The sequence below is a fragment of the Ischnura elegans genome, chromosome 10 (genome assembly GCF_921293095.1).
Source record: "Ischnura elegans chromosome 10, ioIscEleg1.1, whole genome shotgun sequence".
NCBI lineage: Eukaryota > Metazoa > Arthropoda > Insecta > Odonata > Coenagrionidae > Ischnura > Ischnura elegans.
Window position 1 is genome coordinate 95,497,295 of NC_060255.1, and position 21,022 is coordinate 95,518,316.

The 21,022-nt window shown below is 36.8% G+C and overlaps 1 protein-coding gene across 2 annotated transcripts in view; it reads left to right on the top strand.

The window, feature by feature from the left end:
- The window catches only part of LOC124167323 (zinc finger FYVE domain-containing protein 9), a 47,200-nt gene that overhangs the window by 21,218 nt on the left and 4,960 nt on the right, over positions 1-21,022 (top strand). For both annotated transcript variants that reach the window (XM_046545301.1, XM_046545302.1), the window contains 10 exons: positions 2,468-2,590; positions 3,797-3,961; positions 6,714-6,892; positions 9,509-9,637; positions 10,725-10,829; positions 12,274-12,439; positions 13,928-14,025; positions 16,172-16,434; positions 18,614-18,734; positions 20,848-21,018. In XM_046545301.1, the coding sequence (XP_046401257.1) occupies positions 2,468-2,590; positions 3,797-3,961; positions 6,714-6,892; positions 9,509-9,637; positions 10,725-10,829; positions 12,274-12,439; positions 13,928-14,025; positions 16,172-16,434; positions 18,614-18,734; positions 20,848-21,018 (1,520 nt within the window). The remainder of the gene's footprint in view (positions 1-2,467; positions 2,591-3,796; positions 3,962-6,713; positions 6,893-9,508; positions 9,638-10,724; positions 10,830-12,273; positions 12,440-13,927; positions 14,026-16,171; positions 16,435-18,613; positions 18,735-20,847; positions 21,019-21,022) is intronic.

Consider the following 21,022-nt stretch of genomic DNA (forward strand, 5'->3'; position numbering starts at 1 on the left):
AGTAATTGGGAGATCAGGGTTTGAATCCCGGCTAGCCAAACGATTTTTTTTCATTACAAATTTCACCCTTGGTGTAAATTAAGGAATCTGATCCATAGCGACTGGAAAAATTTATGTCATGACGTGAGAATCAGAAGAAACACCACATTGTTGGCTGCTGAGGGCTTGCTTCTTTGACTTTGGAAGTACAATAATTTGATGCAAATCAAATGACTTCAGGAAAATTAAGGTTCTGATGGCATTGCATATCATTGTGTGGTTTAACTTCATCTCCAAGCATATATGTATCATGTTTTCAAATCTCTAACAAATTAGAAGATCATCTAGAAGCAAAGTTTGGCATTGCCATGTTTCTCTTGTTGAAAATTTAGCCACAATTCAAAATACTCTTGATGTATACATTCTATGGAGAATTTGAGTATATCCATTTTTTTAAATAATTGTTTGTGTTGTTGATTCTTACATTTCAAAAATTTTATGCATTGATCGAAAGGAGAGTCTGAAAAAGTCAGGGGAATTCAGCATTTATGTCAGGGAATTTGAATTCTGGATTCTTGTAACAGCCCTACTCTCTCCTCCTCCTTTGCATGCCTTGCTCTGTCCGTGTGTGTCGTGAACAAGTAAACCTCTCAATGATGAACTTCTTGTTAAGACTAAATTGGACATTGTTATTCTTTTCTCTTTGAGTTAGTCTTGAGTTTTCATTTCAGAAAAGTGATTTTTTTCCATGTATCTTGTTGGAACTTGGAGGTGTAACACTCTCCATATATTTAATTAACTTAATGGTGAAGTAAGTTCATGGAGTTTATAACATCGAGTAGGAAATAGTAACTTGTAAATATTGTACTTTAATTTATTTTTCGGTATACCTAATTGATAGTTAGACGTAGGAAAGCTATCATGTATGTAATAAACTTAATAGTTGGTAGAGTCAATTCATGGAGTTATAAATATTGAGCAAGAAATAACTCCTCAATTTTCTACACTTAATTAATAAACTAAACAGCTTAACGTATGAAGTCATCTTTACCGCAAAAATTATTTCAATGAGGAGAGATGGTCTCTTAAGGTAGTAATGCCCCGTTCAGATTACATTGTCCCAGCAATCATCCTAATGATTATTGGCAGAACTAGTCGTATGAGTGCATGTCCGGACAATAGTTCACGTAGTTCCGAACGTTGCTACTTTACAATGGTTAGGCACTACAAAACCGGAAGAGGAAGTGACAAAAGAGAGACATAAAGTTTTTGAAGCTCCCTCGCTCTTTTTTTTCATGGATTTGTCCAAGCAAGGAAGAATATGGGCGGAATAAAAGTTACACGTCAAATAGTCGTTGAACACAATAATACCTTTCCCCTCCATATCTCAACAGCTTTGCTAACCGTCAACTTCTCGTGCACGTCAGATTTCAGCACTGGAGACAGCACAGGTTTTAACCATCGAAGTGTGAATGCATCGCTGGAACAATCGTAATCTGTACGAAGCATTAGAGTGGCTTTGGTTGAAGTTTCTTTGGCTTGTGATGTACCCGGGCTTCCTATTATTTATGCAAAAGAGTTGCCAAAAAAATTAAACAAAAGAAAACATAATTAGGAATGAAATGTGAGTGTAATTTTGTCCCTCAGAACAATGCAAATGTCAATAATGATTTTTTGAAAGATATTTACAGTAGTCATCTTGACTAGTTTCATGACTGCTTTGAACCCGAACTGTTGATGACTCACCTTGACTAAATATTCACAATCTAAGTGGTGAATCCTAAATAAATATATTTATTTCTAATTAAAAGATATTTAAGACTTATGTAAAAGCCAGGAAACTAAATGTATTTGTGTAATTTAGGCGAAGTCGGTGTAGTGATTTTCGTTTTGCGATGTTGGTACCAGAGATCCCGGGGGCCATCTTGCCAGTTTCTGGTGGTTTTTCACAAATATGTTTCTTATTTTATCATAGACTTAAACTTCCCTGTACATATTTAGATTTGTTACAAAAAAACTTTGCATCTAATGAGTACCGTCTAAACAACATCTTGTTACAAACAGCTTTGCTAGCTTGAAAAAACAGTGTTTCTCCATGAGAGCCCATGTTAAATTATCCTAATTTTACCACCAAATATCTCAAAAAAGGGACCAGGATCTATTTCTTGATGATGAACCTTTTTCTTTGGATAATTGAAAGTGAACCTTTCAAAGAATATGTGACCAAAGTTTCGTCAAATTCTTGTTACTTTTTCCTAGGCGCTCTTATCTTAATATATACGAATGGATATGAGGGATCTGGAGAGGATTATGTCTGCTGTCATGCAAATGAAGTCCTCTCAGCGCCAGACTGGCTACTCGTATATGCATGCAAACCTGGTCTTAGTATTTACTCATACACGGGAATGCAAAAAACCCATATGTATGAGGAAAGGAGTGTGGTCTTGGTACCAGTAGTGCACTGTATTCTTTCTTTGTTTTTGTGCAGAGTACAATTTTGAGGAGGGACCAGAATTGGATCGATTAGTGGAGACGTTGACGGACGAGTCGCAGCCCCCAGTTGCTTTTGCTCTTTCCAAGAACTTCTTCGTCCTCGTGAAAATAATCACAAGTGAGTAAATGCATCGCTTATACCTGGGAATAGATTTCCATCAAAACATTCAACTGAGGAATTACTTGGCTGATACTGGTAAGCTGGAGTAAGATAATCACATTTAAACCATTAATATTATGACTCCAAAAGGATTCCTTTTTTAAGTGTACTTAAGAAATATGTATCTGGAGATCCAGAGTGATTTGAAAGAATTTTCATTTTTTTAAGCATTTGTATCCACCCTCTTCCAGTGCTCCAGTAATTGGCTCTTGTGAGTGCCTTGCAGAAGTTCTGCCTATCTATGTGGCATTTTTGCCTCTCGTTATTGCTCATTTTATATCAAAGATGGATGATTTTAAAAGAAAGGTGAGATCCTAAAGCCTTAAATAAGGCGGTATAGTCCACAAATTTCCTCAGAGGAGAATGATGCCTTGGCAGCTTAAGTGGATGAAGCTCTTTCGAATCCTGGTCAAGGGGAATGAATTTTTTGTACGTTGACTTTTTACACAATTTGTGCATTGCGGGTGACTCCATAAAGTTAATACCATGGCTTATCCCAGCATACTTAAATTGAATGTGGATTTTTTGGGTTGACTCATTCAGTGCAGAGCACGTCAATTGACCTGCTCTGCCAGTCGGGCTGGGAGCCCTTTATCCGCCTCCGTACATCACTAATATCCACTTCCGAGTCTTCCGATTGGGTGCGTGGTCTTCAGCAAGCTTCCCTCTTTTGACCCGTGTCCGCCATTTGTAAATAGCAGTATTTTTACGGAAGCTATGGCGTGAAAACCTCTCTCTATTTTTCTTTCTTATTTTATTGGCCGATTCTGACGACTTTCATGAAAATCGGGCCTGCATAGAATGTGTTAACTGATTACTCTTTCATCCTTGTGAACTTGTGGAGAATAGATACTATTAGGCATGACCTTTATTATTGGGTCAGCATTGGACTAGATGTGGAGTGTAGTTGAGCTGAAACATTGAGCCTATATTTTGGAGTCATTTAACTTCACCCTCTAGCCTTTCCAGCTAAATGAAAAGGTGGTGTTGTTCATATCATGGATGCAAATTAGGTTGAGCATTTGACTAAGTGCCTCATACAAGTTCTTCAGCTGCGTACTAAGGGAAGGGAAAATTTTCCAAAAAAGGGGTAATAAAAAATAAACACAATATTATGAGCAGACATGAAATGTTTGTCCTTATTGTTTTATTTCTTCCCTGCAGTGGATTGCTGTGTGAATCGTGTGGTATGGAGTTTCACGACTCGTGGCATGCGTTGTGTGGGACAGGATGAAGTTGTTGTTTTACTTGATTGGCTGCCATCAGACAAGGGGCCTCCACGAGACATCTTCCGACACCTCAGTGCCCTCTATGAACAAGCATCCAAAGGTAAGAACAAGTAATGGGTGCATTTGTTTTCCTGTGTCCTAAATTTTTCCTGATTTTGGAAATATTTCTATTGATAACGTGATAAGTGTTAATTTCTCTCCAGTATTTAGCCAGGTTTATGGGATGGGATGTCAGCATCATATCACTATTTTCTTTTTACTTGTGAAGTTGTGGATAGTAGTTATCCCAAAAAATTCTCTTACCTTAAGAACATTACATTACCTTAAGGTTTGAGCAAGGAATACACATAGTGCTATAGTGATGTGAAAACATACACATGGATCAAGTTCATTTTATAAAGGCTGTTTTACATGGGGCACGTGCTTACACATCTGACATGTGTACAAAGGCACAGTCAAAAATGCGTCGTGTAAAGTGGTGAATTGCGAGAATGCGTGGTCGTGACATGGCAAATTAGCCTCTATTCTAATTACGTTCATGAATTCGTGCAATTCCACGCAATTTTAGAAATTAATGCAGTTCTAACCTGCGAAATTCCGTGCCCCATGTAAAACGGTCTTAACTATTTGTTGACAGTTGCTATGTGCCATCAAAAGATGGTGGCCATTCTTGGTACGAAATTCTGCAAATTGATGGAGGCCACTCCGATTTTGTAAAATGCAGATGTGTAGGTCAGAAGTGATTGCCCAGTTTAGTGTGGTAAATGGAAGCCTTCAGCAAAAAATGTGGTGAGACCTAAAAATAAGCTTAAGAATTGGATGAAACGATGAAAGTTCTGTGCTAAGTAGTTTTAATTTTTATTGACTATTTCCTGTAGTATTTTCATATGTCATACGTAGATGTGAAAATGTATATTTAGATGGAAATATGTTGATAATTGTACTGTTTTAAGGATATAAGGATTTGAATGCATAGTAAATGTAAATTCACACTTGTGGTAAAGTTTATTTATGCTTGAGAACATAATTGAAAGTGGAGTAGAGATTCTATGTTTGCAATTAGCATTGCAAAGTGATATAGATGTTCAAAACACACTTATTATAAGTATGTGAACACATAATATTCAATGAAGCTTGCATACATGCACCAGTATTTTTTTCTTACCAAAATTAATTGAAATACAGTAGAATCCGTTTAATGGGTCCACCGGTTACTTGGGGCAGCCGCTTAATTGGGGCAGATCTTGAAGAGCAGAACCCAATAGAGGAATATCCCAGAGTATTCTCCGCTTAATTGGGACAGCATGCTGCTTTATTGGGCCATGAGTCGGCGACATAGACTCTATACTCGCGACGAAATTAATTTTTTTTGTTTTCAGAATACTATTTTTTTTTTATTTTCCACCTTTAATTTACTCTTATTTTTCACAAATGTTTCTATTCTTGCCCTATTTTGAAAGCTCTTGTTGTTATACTATCCGCAAGAGGATAGGACTTTTCTTTAATAGGACTTAGTATAAGACACTCATTCAGCGTTGCCCAAGGCTGTGAAATAAATTTTTTACCAAAAAAGTTATAATTCTTAAAAATGATAATAAATTAACTAAACTCGCTGATTTATTTATCAAATTAATAGTTTAATAAACTTGTGTTGCATTATAAACATTCTTTAGTCTTCTTTCTATCATTTCAACGTTTGTTTATACCCATATACAGGATAGTTCGCCTAATTGGGGCAGCCGCTTAATTGGGGCAAAAATCACAAGTCCCGATATGTCCCAATTAACCGGAATCTACTGTATCTACTCTTAATTTAAGACTTTCAAGAATCTAGATGATTACAATGTGGCATCTTCGTGATGTTTCTTTTGTAAGTTACTGATCATACTGTCAGTAAAAATCTTCTGAATGTAGAATAGTTATGCAAAGCATTAGTTGCAAATTGTTGGGTAAGAATTTTGTTTGCATAATTGATCTGAAATCAGTGCGGAAAATCTACTTTCATGGTCAAGGTAGTTTTTTCTAACATTTGAAAAGTTTGACATACAATAAATGATGATAGCTGGCCCAACCTTGTTAAAAATTGCCTTCAGTCACTGGAAATAATTGCCTCGTCAAAAAGAGCTGAGGATCAAGCCTAGAAAAGAAACATTCATGGTGGTGTCTTGCATTATGCTGAGTGTACTTACTCTCTTCAGATTATGTAATATTTCTTCCTTTACTTATTACATGGTGAAAATTTTGACCTGATTCATAAAAAGATATCTTTTATATCCTCTCATACCCTGTTAAAATCTTAACAATGGTTGTTACATAGGGATAAATTATTCATGAATCTTATCAACCTTATATTTCTCTTTTCTTTAATGATATTCATAATCATTTCCATCTCCTGGCTTTGAATGTTTAGTGAGATCCCTCCGTAAGGGGTGATGTAATTTTTTTGAATTGAGAGTGTTTTTTGTGTGGTACTACATTTGGTTGCAATGTGTAGTGGTTTATTAGAGAATTGTTTTTACTTTAAATATAGATTTGGTCCGTATTTTCCTTCCTGATTAGTTTTCATGCGAGTAAATTTCCTACCCTCCCTTACCGTTTTTACTTATGCCTTACAATAACAATTTTAACAATTTTGTTTTGTTTTTCCTTCCTGAATATTGTTCATTCAAATCAGTTGACCAAATCTCAGCATGAACTGAAAACCATTCTATGAACTTGTGGTCAAGAAACACACTTGCTGAGTGGAGATCTGAAATTATTGTTGGATTTGACTGAAGAGTGTCCGTTGATGCTGAGTTTTCCAGCCGATGACGGAGGGAAAATGGGTGGTGGGTTTTGTGAATGCTTTGCAGGGAACACTGTGACTGAGCTGGGCCACAGCACGGTGCAGGGGTCGTTCCTGGGCTCGCACAGCCACGGTGGATTCCTTTACATCAGGGCGACGTTCCAGTGCCTCAGGCGACTGCCCCTGCCCCCACCCCCTTACCTATTTGGACTGCTGCTCCACCGAATGGAGACCCCCTGGGCTAAGGTGCGTGTGCGCACATCCATTGCGTGCATGCGTCGCTTTGTTCCTGCTGCCTCCAATTTTCGTCTCTCTCTTCATCCTCGTCTTGGAATCTCCCTTAGAAAAAATATGGTCATAAATACTGTTATCTGAAGTAACTTTATGGAATCAATAATTCATGTGGACCAAGCTAGAAAAAACCTTTTAAGCTTCCACTAGATTAGTGATTACATGACCACGGTTTCTTCGAGCAGTTTGCATCATAATCCAACAATTAATTGACGCAATCATCACCTGATGATGTTGACTGTTTGATGAAATCATGGTTGTCTAATAAATCATCCTGTGGTTGTTTTTTCTTGCTGGTTCAAAACGGCATATAATTTCATCTTAGGTATCAAATGTAGGATAACACCCATTAATACTTCAGGATTTCTTGTTGAGAGCTGTTATTCATTTGAGTGACTTGTGTTTAAGTTGTATGTTGAAATAATTAGGATTGTTCCATTACCAGATTTGTTTAGTACAGTCAAGATTACTTTTGTACTTTTTTTGCAGGAAAGTTTTGGGAAAATTTTGAATTTTCTGTCCTTTCAGTATTTTGGGCTGCTGAATCTGAATTGGAGGTTTGTTAGCAAAATTTTGTGATGTAACATTGCAAAAAATGGCAAAGATGATCAAAAATTGTAACTGTTGTAGCTTATTTGTTATATCTCTGAAAACATCAATTCAATGCAATTTTGAATCGCAAAATTTTGTTTGAAAATCTCAGATTTGGAATTAGCTGCCCAAAACACAACTAGGACATACAAATTAAACTACCCCATAACTCTCCTCTGAAGGCCCTTTTTCATGACATCTTGACTGAAATAGTTATCTAGCATTCAAATATCATCGCACTTGAAGTCAAACATTAAAAGTGATGATATCATCCTTTACAAGCTCTGAGAAAATGGTTACTTTTATCATTAATGCTATTGCTAGTATCGTTAATGAAATTGCTATTATTTTTTTATAATTATTTGAAAAGGGAGAGAGGCCAAAAGATGCAATATGCTAATAAATTGGTGAACACAACTGTCATTAATTCTGTGTATAAATATTCTTTGTTTCTCCTTTAGATTTAACTTTTAATTTTGTTTACACCACTTACTTACTCAGGTAAAAGATTTTTATGAATATTGTGAATAAAAGGTATTTCTAATTTGTTTTTTGTACGATAGTTTTCATAATAGCTTGTCTAAACTCAATTGTTTTGGGCACTGTAGCAATAACATTTTCTAATTCTAGCTGACCTAAATAATGACATATTGCGTGTCAGTTCATTAAATTTCAGTCTATACTGTAGAGCACTAATTATGTAATATAAGGAAGGAGGAAGCCCAATCGGATAAGGGATAAATATGAATAATCAATTCAAGCTCAATTTTGCAGCCGGCTAGACCTTGGTTTCTCATAAGCACCTGTTCCATCACAATTGTCGGTCCTATGATTATATTTCATTTTTTGGCCAAAAATTCTTTAAAAATATATGTATGCAACAAGTTTAATCAACTACAGTGTAGCCCACCTATTATGAACTCCAAGACCCACTTTTAACGAAGTGAAAGCAGTTCCCTATGATAAGAGGTCGTTTTGCCTTGTAAAAAACCTCACTTTTAACTAAGGAATAGTGTTGTGAGTCCCGCATTTAACGAATTTGGTCTTGCAGTAAGATATATTTTGTATTTTCAACCTCTTCTTAGCTGTTATAAAACATTATGACAACGTCATTTTTGTTTTAGAATGCTCCAATACATATCCAATTATTTTCATCTATGAATGCTTGAGGAGAAATCTGTCGCTAGTACCAAAACTCCTTTTCTCAGACTGGAAGAACATGTGAACCACTGCCATGGGCTGGGCAAAACCTGTCCATGTGTTGTGCCCGGGAAACTTGCATCCCCTCTTGCTAGCCACTTAGTTTGGAAATAGAACACCAGAGTATGCCATCAGTAATCCATTGTGCATATGCATATACACCATGGATCAATAATTATTTTGAACTTTTGAAAAATGTGACAAAATCCCCACTTAGCTTGTTACTAGGGGTTATGTCATTCTTTTTTCTAAATACCTTTGTATTATATTCATTTAGTAATGAATGTATCTATAAGTGAACACAATGTTACTGAAGTAATGCATTTGTTTCATGAGGAATATTAGCCTAGCCTGCTTGTGTAAATTAACTTCAATGGTTGTACTTCTGATGTTATGATAAATAATGCTCTTGCAGGAACTTCAGGCGGCTTAACCAATTTTCTTCAAGCCAAGCTGCCACTAACAGAGGCATATGTTTCTCCTCCTTTGGGTTGAGCCTTTGCACTCAAAGTCAAATCCATCCATGGAATAACCCCCTTGACATGGGATTTGGGACAATTGGAGAAGTTTTTTTTACTTCTCAAGGCAATGAATTCTCTTACTAATACAGAAAGAGAATGTAAGCAAAGCTTGTATTAGCTTCACAGAGTCCTGGCAAGGTTTAATTATGTACTAGATGAGGATGATGGCAACCCTCAATATTTCAGCTCAATATCTGAAATAAGACTTTCAAACTGTTATTGCTGATTGGGTGCGAAATAAATTTGATTTATTCCACAGGTGTTTCCAATCAGAGTGATGCTGAGGCTGGGTGCCGAGTTCCGCTACTATCCGTGTCCCTTGGTGGGCGTCAGAGGCCGGGAGCCGGTATACCATCAAATTGGTCACACCATCATGAACCTCCTCTCGGTGAGTGTCATTGGGGATGCTAACGAAGAGTAGTCATTCATTTTTTATTTGTCCAGGGATTTGCAATTTTCCTCATCCACTTTAGCATGGAAATATCTTCAATATTTGGACTTTCCCAACATTTAAATCAGAAGTTTTCCTGGATATCAGACAATTACTTATACCACTTAATTTTTATCAGAGCGCGGCCCGGGCAATGAATGACACCAACTCCAAAGAACAGCTGTTTCAATGAATTATCATCATCTTCCGAATCAATTATTATTATGAATCAATTATTATTATTATTTTGCACGAGCGGAAGGGGATGATAATTCATTGAAACCCGGGTCTTGCTCTGGTAAAAAATAAGTGGCATAAGTAATAGTCTTATATCAAGGAAAAATCATAATGGAATACCACAAGGTAAATCAAGAATTAGTGAATTTTATTTAAATCAGAAGTTGCTCCATGAGCTGAAATGCAATGTCTCATCATGATTTCCTTAATTTGTATCAAGGGTAATGTTTCACTTCTGTTAACCATGTTTATATCACCCTATTAAGTTGAATATTTGGTGAGGTATTGTTATGAAACTATCTGGAAAATTTTGAACTTAGTGTTGAAAGTCTGTAAACGTTGAGGAAAGCCATCATGATACTTGATGGGCCATCCGAGAAAAATTACCTCGTTGAATAACTTGAACCCTGAAGGAAGACCTCATTGACCCGCCAGTTCCCGCTAGATAACAGAAATGAAGCATTATTAGGCGCAGAGCAAGGTAGAATGGCTTTCCATGTATATTTCATCTATTTTACTCTTGTATCCTGTCTTGGGTTTCACAGAAGTCTCTATTTATGCCCCTGAATTTCATACCAGCATAAAAGCTGTTCTTAGGTGTTGGACCATAAATTAATGAAAGTACCGCTGGTTACTTAGGTAATTATTTTTGAGGCTCAAGTAAATTATTAGGAATGAGCATGGAGGAGCATGCTCTCACAAAAATTTTTAGTCACTGAGAAGTTGTTATGCTTTTCCAACGATTGAAACTGTTGTTTCATGTTGTAAAACTGTAGTTTTTTCAACTGGAGTTACTCCTCTCTTTTAGGATTTCCGGAATTTTACATACGTCCTACCAAGTGTGAGGGGAATGGTTATCCACATGGAGGAACGGCAGACATCCATCTTGTTACCTAAGAACAGGCTGTCAATGGTAAGTTACTGTATGTTTATAGATCTATTTTTAGTATCATTTCATGTAAATATTAATGTTATCAGTTTTTTAAATGAGAGTTTTGGAAAAAATATTTTTTTCTTCATCGAATGATGATAATCCGAGGTCTAAATTACTTTTTTCCATATGCTTTCATGGAAAAATTCTATTTGAACCTAAAAGTCATGAGAAGACAATACATCCTACTTTCCCTTTTCAAAAGAGGAAGCCCATTATTTATTGCATAGAATTACCTGAAGATCTTTAATCTATTCCTAGGTCAGTTTCCTTGATGGGTATGTAAAGGAACTGAGGAAGTGTTTCCCTGACGTTTCTTTGATTGGTGTACCAAAATATTCTTTCCCTGTGGAATAATATCATGTGACATTATATTGTAGATATTGCAGATTTCATGTAACGAATAGAAGGATGGCTTTCACAGTTTGTATTGATCAAATTATATTTATATGCTGCTATTTTGTGTCAAAAGAAAATGGCCGTTAAAGTTATGTTGCTTGATTCACCATCCACTAATTTAATCAATCGCTCATTATAGGATAAAATTACCACATATTCCTGTGCTATTGAAGATAAAAGCTTTTCACTGTGAGGAGTTAGGCTAAAAGTTATTCTAGGTCTAGCAAAGTTTCATGTAAAACCGCTGAGAAACGAGGTGAGCCAATTTGGAGTAGCTAGCCGAGTAAGCAACTTTACCCTGACTCTATTCATTGATTTAGTGGGGTTAGCCTGAGGCATGCTAGTGTTACCATCGATTTATGTGTACACTAGAAAAGAGTCTCTTTTTTGTATGATCTTGAAGCTAAAATGTATGTACTGGAGATAATTTAACGGCTCATTTGGCCATCATTTCTCAGGGCAACAGAAAATATCAAGTTGGCCATTCTAGAAAACCTTCCAGTTAACTAGATATTCCTTAGTTTTGAATTCCAGATTAACTATCTCCTACTGCATCTTTCTTTTGCTCGTCTTTAATGATGCGATGATGATGATTTTTCGAGTTCATAGCCACCTGCACCTCACTTTTAATGAATAAAATTGGAAAAATCCACTAAGGCCCCTGAAAAATATGTTAAATGGAATTATTTATGCTAATAACTGTCCACAATAGCATTCCAGTTGGGATTTTTTTTTCAATCTCTTCAAATATCACCCGCAAAGTGCTTATCATATTTAATTTATTTCCGATTTTTAAGCTTTTTTCTGAAACTATTTCCCGACCTTTGGAAGAGTGCATGAAATTGATGGAATTTTTTTTGTTGAAGGTGACTCCTTTTAGTGTCTTGAAATAATGGAAAGTTGTTCCAATCATTACAAACTTAAAAAAATGGCAGGTCCTCTTGTAATGTTTTTTTCAGATTTAGCGTTTAAAATTTCCATCCCCTCTCCTGAAAAGCCTTAAAATCAGGATTCCACTGTATTGCAGGTGGAGCGAGCCCTGGATGATAGTGATGACCATGTGCTCGCACTTTCGGCATCCTTCTCAACGGCTGCTGACTCTCACCTAGTTTGTGTCCAGGGAGAGCCTGGGGATGCATCCAGTGGCCACTACCACACTCAAGCCATCAACATCCAAAACAAGCCTCGAAAGGGTAATAAAGACTTTTAGTTCCCCAATAATACCCGTGAAAAACTGATACTCATGCAAAATGAAAAGCAAACTGTTTCCTTTAATTGCACACTATAAAAAAACATTAACTTTTTTGCAAGTTTCTAGTATCTGGAACAAGTGAGAATACAACTGTGTTCACTATTTCAGAATGTAATGTTGCTTAGAAAGAGAGCAGGACATAACATAACTTATGTTCAATCTGTGTTATAAATTTAAGCTTTCAGAATCACATTAAAGAAAGCATGATCTAGCAATAATTATGTTGTACACATTGATTTTATATTATTTAAACATGAGTTTGTTATGGTTTTGGAATCCCTTCAACTGTGGTTGTATGGATACTATTGAAAAATGGATTGTTATTTCTTCTCTTACAGGAAATTTAAACCTTGGGAAATTGTTCGTTAAAAAGATTGTTTCTTAAAGCTGTCAGTTCAGTGAGGATTGAGATTAATAAAAAAACTGTTTATATTTAAAAATACTTTTCTCTTCTTGTTCCAATAATAATAGTTGAAAAGTAGCTCAAATTATTGTTATTACAATTGCCCTGTGTGAGATAAAATGCAGATAATCATTTAAAATAAATTAAATGAACAAGAATCCATATTAAAATATTAGTTAACAAATCAGGCACTGTATTTGTTAATGTAGTAATACATTTATTTGGCTTTACACTTTGAGCAGTAAATAAGCGTTAAGGGCTTGCTTTGCACTGAAGAAATTTATCCGACAAATGAAGCCTCAAAAATTATGGAGGGGGGAGGGTAGCATATTGGAAGAAGTATGGTTTTGGAAATTTTTGAACCTCTTGGAAATTTTTTACTTTTGTATTTTGTGATGATACTTATACGTCAAAATGAACTGTGCCATGTTAACAAATAAGTGGAAGAAAATTTGTATTTGCACTTGACCAGAAGATCTCGCACCTTAGTGAGGAATACACTTGGGACTTAAGAATGTGAGCAGTATAGGAATGGTCCTTAAAATGAAGGTGATTCAGGAATAACTCTTGTGTTCATGCACAAGGCTGATTTGCTGGTTATTTATGATTTTTCAAAAAAATACTCTCCCCCTCACTTTTTACATCTTTATTCTTTCATTGCAAAATTTCACTATGACTTTTTTATGTTGGAATAAAATAAAATAAAATTTGTTTTATTCCACTCTTTATTTTAAATAGCACGACCCGGTCAGGTATCTGATGATAGCATTAGATGCTGAAACCCGGGGCATGCTATTTAAAATAAAGTGTGAAATAAAACAAAGTAATTTTATTTTATTTTATTCTATAATGAAGCAATTCCACAAAGTAACGCCTCAGACTGTTGCACTACAGAGGGTTTTTTCAAATGCTGCTGTAAGGCTGCATGTGAATATGGAAGCAGTTAAGGCAGGGTATGGTTGTGTGATTATAGCTATGAAGGGGAAGTAGTGGCCTCACATGTCTCAATTTCATCTCCATTTCCAGTGACTGGTGCCAGTTTTGTTGTCTTCAATGGTGCCCTCAAGGTGTCATCCAAGCTCACAGCTAAATCATCTATAGTGGAAGATGGCCTTATGGTGCAGGTAAGTGTTGTCTCAGAAAGTTGAAATTTTCGAGTAGTACTATGATTATTGTATTCTAGTAGTCATATCGTAGTTTACTTGTAATATATATACAGTAAAACCTCTTTACATTGTAATGGATGGGACCTAAATTTGGGCAATTTGATGTCTGGAGGTTCACTGTAAAGAGGTTTTAGTGATATGCACCATTTTTCATATACATTGGAAATGAAAGGCACTACTGTCTTTTAAACCATTATACTTATGTGTTTAAACAAACATGCATGCAACAGTGAACATATATTTTTTATTTAATAATTGCAGAAAGTGAGCGCTATTTCATGATTTTTACCATGATTTGTGAGAAAACGATGTGATCTCTCTTAATTCACCAGTCATTTAAAATGATTAGGATAGTTGGATACCTTTTTTCTTATTTACTGTTAGGTATGCTCTCATATGGAACAAAATGGCCATAACTGATGATTAACGTGAAAATTACAGCATATTTAAAGGTGTATATGAAAAAAATAAGCGTGAAACATTTATCGCTGACAATGTCATTCCATGTACGTAATCGCGGCTGCATTAATGGTCTCTAGTTGATTCAGTATGATTTGCGGAGGTAGTTAGGCCATCTCGGGGGTGTCTCCTTAGTATGATAAGTGGAGGTTTGAGATAATGAGGTTCACTACAAAGAGGTTTGCCTATAAATTTACATGTAAATCTGATGGGACCGTAGAGGTGGTATGAAGTATGGAGGTTTACGATGTAAAGAGGTTCACCACATAGAGGTTTTACTGTAATATCGTATTCAGTCTTTGGCCTCATGCCAAACAAATACTTCATCAATTTCGTAGCCATCTCAGCATCTTGGTATGCCGTCTTCATCTTTTTCCTTGATCTTGGTGGTTTTGAAATTAGGCAGTGGCAACTGGGGTACGTATTTCTATCTCTGACTGTCTCACATGCAGTGTATGAACTGTGTTCTGGCAATTGATGTCAATGCTAACTTGTGCTTAAAAATGGCCGGGTAAAATTATGATTTGTTTTAGGTTTTTTTTTGTCAAGGTGAACTTTGTATTTCTTCTACTCAAATAATTTGTGTCAAACTTAAATTTGGATTAGAAAATACTGGGCCTCTTTACCACAGCTAATGCAATTCAGAAAGCATTATTCTGTCGTGAGAATTTTCATGCATTTCCCCATTTAAAATACAAGTTAGCTGGCCATGGTGGAAACTGCCAGATTGGCTTCAACTGATTATGTCCATGGTGAATAATGATCATTAATTCACCCTTGTGAAAGAATGAAAACATTTTTATCATTACTTAAGAACAACAGAATTCATCTTACATTAATGTTTCCAGCATGAATAACTTCAGGTAGTCTAGGAGGAAGACCCTTATTTGGACTACCATCATTTGAAGTGTTGCTATGCATTCAATTGAGAATGGGTATAAATATATGCATTAATTAATCAGTATTTAGCCTGTTGATTGCGGTGATGTTTTAATACATATTGATGCCATTGATTTTTTCAATTTGTTACGCATTATTGGTACATGACGTATTGGAATATTATTCCAATTGATTTTTTCTCTGTTGTGAAGTACTGCTGGCATAATGACCACTCTGATCATGATCTAGCCTAAACGGTCAGTTATGGTTACCTGTGGCATCAGAAATCTACTCAGATCCAATAACTCCATGGATGGTCACTAAGACCAGCATAGCATATTGGGGACTTCCATTGCTGGTCACTGTGACTGGTCAGTCAACATGTTCTGCAGAATTAACATGATTAGGTCTCTCATATAAAGGTCCTCTGTGGCTTACAATTAGTGACTCAGTTGAGGACAGAGAATTCAGTGACTATATATCTTAAGGCCGTTTTACACGGGGCACGGAATTGCACAGGTTAGAGCTGCATTAATTTCTAAAATGGCGTGGAACTGTGCGAATGCATGAATGAAATTAGAACAGGGGCTATTTTGCCGTCTCGCATCCACGCATTCTCGCATGTGTTCTAGCAATTCACCGCTATACGCGACGCAATTTTGATTGCGTCTTCGCACGTACTTCAGATTGCGCAATTCCGTGTACCGTGTAAAACGGCCTTTACACTTGCGCATATAAATGGCTCACTGCTCTCCTTGGTGCTCAGGTGCTCCCGGACACTCTGGTCACCTTGCGCAATGCTCTACGGAATGGCGAGGACTTTGTGATTCCGTGTGGGCCCATCTCCCCTGCATCTCCCCCTCCCCCGCCGCCGCCTCCTGCGCCAGTTGAGTCAGAGGAACAGGAGGCGCAAAGTGCAGCTGACGGCGCCGTGGTGCCACAGTCGACGCAATCAGCCACGCAGCCGAGTGCCCCGGATGAAGTTATCATCATTCGGTGGGTTGAGGATGACAAAAATTTCAACATCGGGTGAGTTGTTCTTTTCCTTTATTTTTAGGCTGAATTTTTGTCCTGAAGTGGAGGCAAGAATTCATCACTACATTATGTCTTAATCCGAAGAAAAGTCTCTTAGTCTATAACAGCATTAGTATTGAGATTAGAAAGAAGCTCCTGTAAAGTTGTGAATGGAATGTGCCAACATATGGATGTGTGATATGGACAATATGATAGTGTAATGATCAAACTTAAACTGCAGAAATTTGGTACTGGAGGAAGGTTACGAGAACTAGGTGGATGGATAGAAAAATTAATGATCAAGTTGATAATGAAGTCCATGTGGGAAGAGAATGGGAAAAAAATCAAAATAAGATCAAGAAAATATAATCAAACTCTTACTGAGACATGAAAACTTCATACAGAGTATCTTGGTCGAAAAAATTTTTGAACAAAGATGATAGATGATTGAGAACTTCATATGTAAAATTATTGGTGATGGAAATAGAGTTCACCTCTAAAAATGACAGTAAGAGAAAGGCTATAGATGAGCAGTGAAGTTTTCTCGGGTTTCACACCGGGTCAGGTCCTCCATTTCTCCTTCCAACGTTTCGATGAACAACTCGCCCATCATCTTCAGGGATTCAATCCAATTCATTGGATTCCTGAATCCCTGAAGATGATGGGCGAGTTGTTCATCGAAAAGTTGGAAGGAGAAATGGAGGACCTGACCCAGTGTAAAACCCGAGAAAACTTCACTGCAATAGGGTGGTTTCCTATTATTTTTTTATTGCCTTAATCGAAAGATTATTACTCCTGGAGTACGTATTTCACGCTTTTAGATTTTTAAATGATAATATCTATTTTTCGCGATTAAATGAAAAGTCAAAATTTTCAAGCGCGCGAAAACGCGACGCGTTAGTAGGAATGATGGGAAATCTCTCCGTACGTCGTATTTCTGGTTCCCCCACCGCCCGGTAAGGTGACCTTGAGGCGAGGCTTAGCGCTGATACGTCGCAGGCTGCCAGCGGGTAGCCTAGTGCCCTGCCGACAGGTAGCGCTTGGCTTAAATAAGGATTATTAATACCTTATCAAACGAGGAAAACTTTCCGACCTTAGCCAGTTTTAATAAGTGATTATTAAGACATGTTTCCCTGAGCTCTGCGCCTCATGCATGCTTTGGTAACCTCAGACGACGTATAACTCCTATCTTCTCCTATAGAAACTAGGTCCCTGTGACGTCACGTGGAGTGGCATCGCATGGGCGCCAATCTGGCCCTTTTCAAATGAGGATAAAAATGGACCATTGCCATTCGTCTACACCGGCATTTATAAAACGAAATAATTTGTATATTATGAATACACTAATGGTGGGTAACGAATCGCAATTATTGCCTTTTGTTTTCTTTGATGAAGGAAACTACCCTATTGTTCGCCGGGAAAAAACCAAAAATTATATGGCTATAGATGAGGTTTGTTCGAAGTCATAGCTGCAGCATCTATGAGTTTCCCAGAAATCTAAATCCCGTTAATGGAAGCTCCTCTTCTGGTAACTTTCCATGGGAATGATTTTATGTTATGAAAGGTGCTTTATATTCTTCGTATATTCATATACTTCCTGTTCATGTTTGGAAACTATTTACGGTAGCTAGTATCTCTTTGCATAATGAACTTCTCTTATAAGTCTCCTCAGTGTCTGTTGAAGGTATTTTATGGAGAATTTGGTGTCATGTTGAGTAAATTCGCTATCAAATTGAAAACATTTAAGGGAAACATCTTTTGGAGGAAATAGTAAATAGTATCCACCATGGAGTTTTGCATTTTGTAATGATCAGGATGATGTGATAAAGCCTCTGGTGTTTTTTTTTCCTCATGTTTATGTATATATGTGAGTTTTATAGAATATGTTGATGACTTATTGAACTTAATCTAACTTGTGCGTGAAGATAAGTTTCTATCATCTCAAGACATTACACTTAACTGTGTAATGACTTGACAACTATTCTTTTAATCAGTAATTTTTATGAGCAATATTTATCAAAAAATGTTTATGTGCAGGGCTGAATGGCACCCTTGAAAACAAATCAATTCCCCTGGATAAACTGTAAATCTCAGGAAATGTTTTAATTGCTGGGTGGTGTACACCCTGAATTTGTGTTGTAATATACCTTCTCAGTTTGTTGGACTGACATGTCATTGACGTTTTGGGGTGCAGGGTGAAGAGTCCAATAGATGGGATGGCCCTGGATGGAGTTCCTTCTATCCGCGTTCACAACGGGACCAACTATATGAGTGACACCAAATTCATCCGGTGGACGGAGGTCTTTCTAATACAGGTGAGGGAGCTATGCCAACTCTGTATGGTGTATGACACTATACTTTGAAGAAGAAACTGTTGTGTATTAAAGAATTTGTGTATGCGGTTAAACCTCTGTTCACGGACACCTCTGACTTGAGCACAGTATTCAATTCCTCGGCAGAAGAATATGCATTTGTATAAGGAAAGAACTTCTAGTATTCGTACTCTCCCACTTACGGACACTTTTTTGGCACAATTTCATTCTTATAGGGACAGCATTGCCATGGGTTTTCTAACCGATCTCTCAAAAATTGATTTTTTTTTAAATAAAAGGATTACGTTCAGCTGGCTAAAATTTCTACACTATAATACGTGCAGGATAATGTTAAGCGTAAAAATGAGGTTCTGTCTAGGTCACCTCCATTATAAGGACACTTCTCACTTTCAGACACATTTATGAGGACCGTTAGTCTCCGTCAGGCCCGTGCTGGGACACCGGGACTTATCCCGGTGCGCCCTCCAGCCTGTAAATCTTTGGTGCCCTGCTGTTCAGAAACTAACAAATTTTACAGTCAGAATGCCAGCATTGAGCAGTTAACTGGATTTCAAATATGTCTCATTAAACAGTATAATTAACTTGAGTAAACAAAACAATAATTTCAATTAACGAAATTCATTCTGAATCATTCCGGTAATCTTCCCTCTGCATTGTGCTGGCACCCTCTGGCCATGGCCGTCCACCGCCCTAACAAGGGGTCCAGCATGGACCTGGTGACCATAAGTAAGAGGTTTCACCACACCAATCTATTTGCTGAAATTATATCAAGGTTTTCAGGTCAGGGAAATTGGGGTACTTAGGAAAAAGTCGGGGGTTAGGAAATGGGTCTGGGAAATGAGATAAGTAAACAAATTTCTTCCATCCCGACTGGGAAAATCTGTCATGATGCACAAATGAATAGAACTGCCATGCTGCCTGCCAGCTAAGAGCTGACAGGCACCTTTGACTCAGAAGGATGTGGTGAATTTGGCCTTGAAAATTTGGATTTTACAGTTTCTCTTTTTTTCTATGATTATTTTATCAAAGTAAATTAAGTAATCATTTTGTATGAGTTCATTGCAGAAACATTTTGTTTGATGCATCATTTTACCATCGATGGCATATTTTGACTTCTATTTGACTCAAATTTAGTTTTTCAAGTGTTCATTCTAAATAAATATATTTCAATAGAAGTTAAAATAAGCTTTAAGAATTTTGTACTTCATTAGCTATCACCATTCTAAAATGCCAAGTAACATTCAAAAAGAGTGGGAAAAGGTCTAGGAAAAATCAATGTATTAAAATTAAAATTTGGGAATTTGAATTCAGGAATCTTGCAGCAACCATGTATTTGAAAGCATTGTGAAATTCTGTGGAACATTCTTGAGAGAAGTCCATTCATAACATTGTTTCACCCTTTACATTTGTTGGTTCTTCTGTGATATTATCCACTACGTAAATAGGGAGGTTAGACATTTTTCTTGAAAGGATGGAAGTTTTTTCTTGCAAAACGATATAGAAAAATAAAACCATCCAAGATTATGATGGTTATCAAATAGAAACATATTTTTCTGTTAAAATGAATTTATGGCAAAGTTATTAGACATCCCTACTCGACATTACTAATGATTTGTTGGAAGTTCACTGAATGATTGTGCCAATAGTTTTACTTTTTTGTGATTGGATCACGTTTCTCATTTTTAATGCAGTTTGTTTCCTGTTATTATTCTTACTTATCATTAATTTTGTTGAAGTTAATGGTAAGGGCAAGCTGGGCATTCAGCAAGTTCCAACTGAGAAGCAAGTAGCGGACATCATGACGAAGCCATTATCAAGGGTTCGATTGAAGATATTGAGCTCTAAAATTGGTCTTTTCTAAATTAATGAATCCAAGAGTTGTATTACTGATTAATTAACTAGGGAAAGAGTTGAAGTCTATAAATAAGCAAAGGTTGTCAAGGGTAAAAAGTTGTTGACAAGTTACCAGTGCTGATGAATGAATAAATTAAAAAGAGGCAACAAACATCATGTATAATTAAGAAGAATAATTGAGTTACATTAAATTTTTTATGGCTTCTCCATTTTATCCTGTATGTGGATGCTCTCCCTTCAGCAAAATGGTGAGCCGCAGCCAGCAAACAGCAGGGGAGAGACAATGGATGTGAATCGAATATCTGAGTCAATAGCCCATGCAGTTTGCCTTGCCCTTCACCCTTACCTAGATATGCTGTGGTCACACGCCCTGACTCTCATCGCAGTGCGTGCAACACTTGGGCCTGATAGTGTGA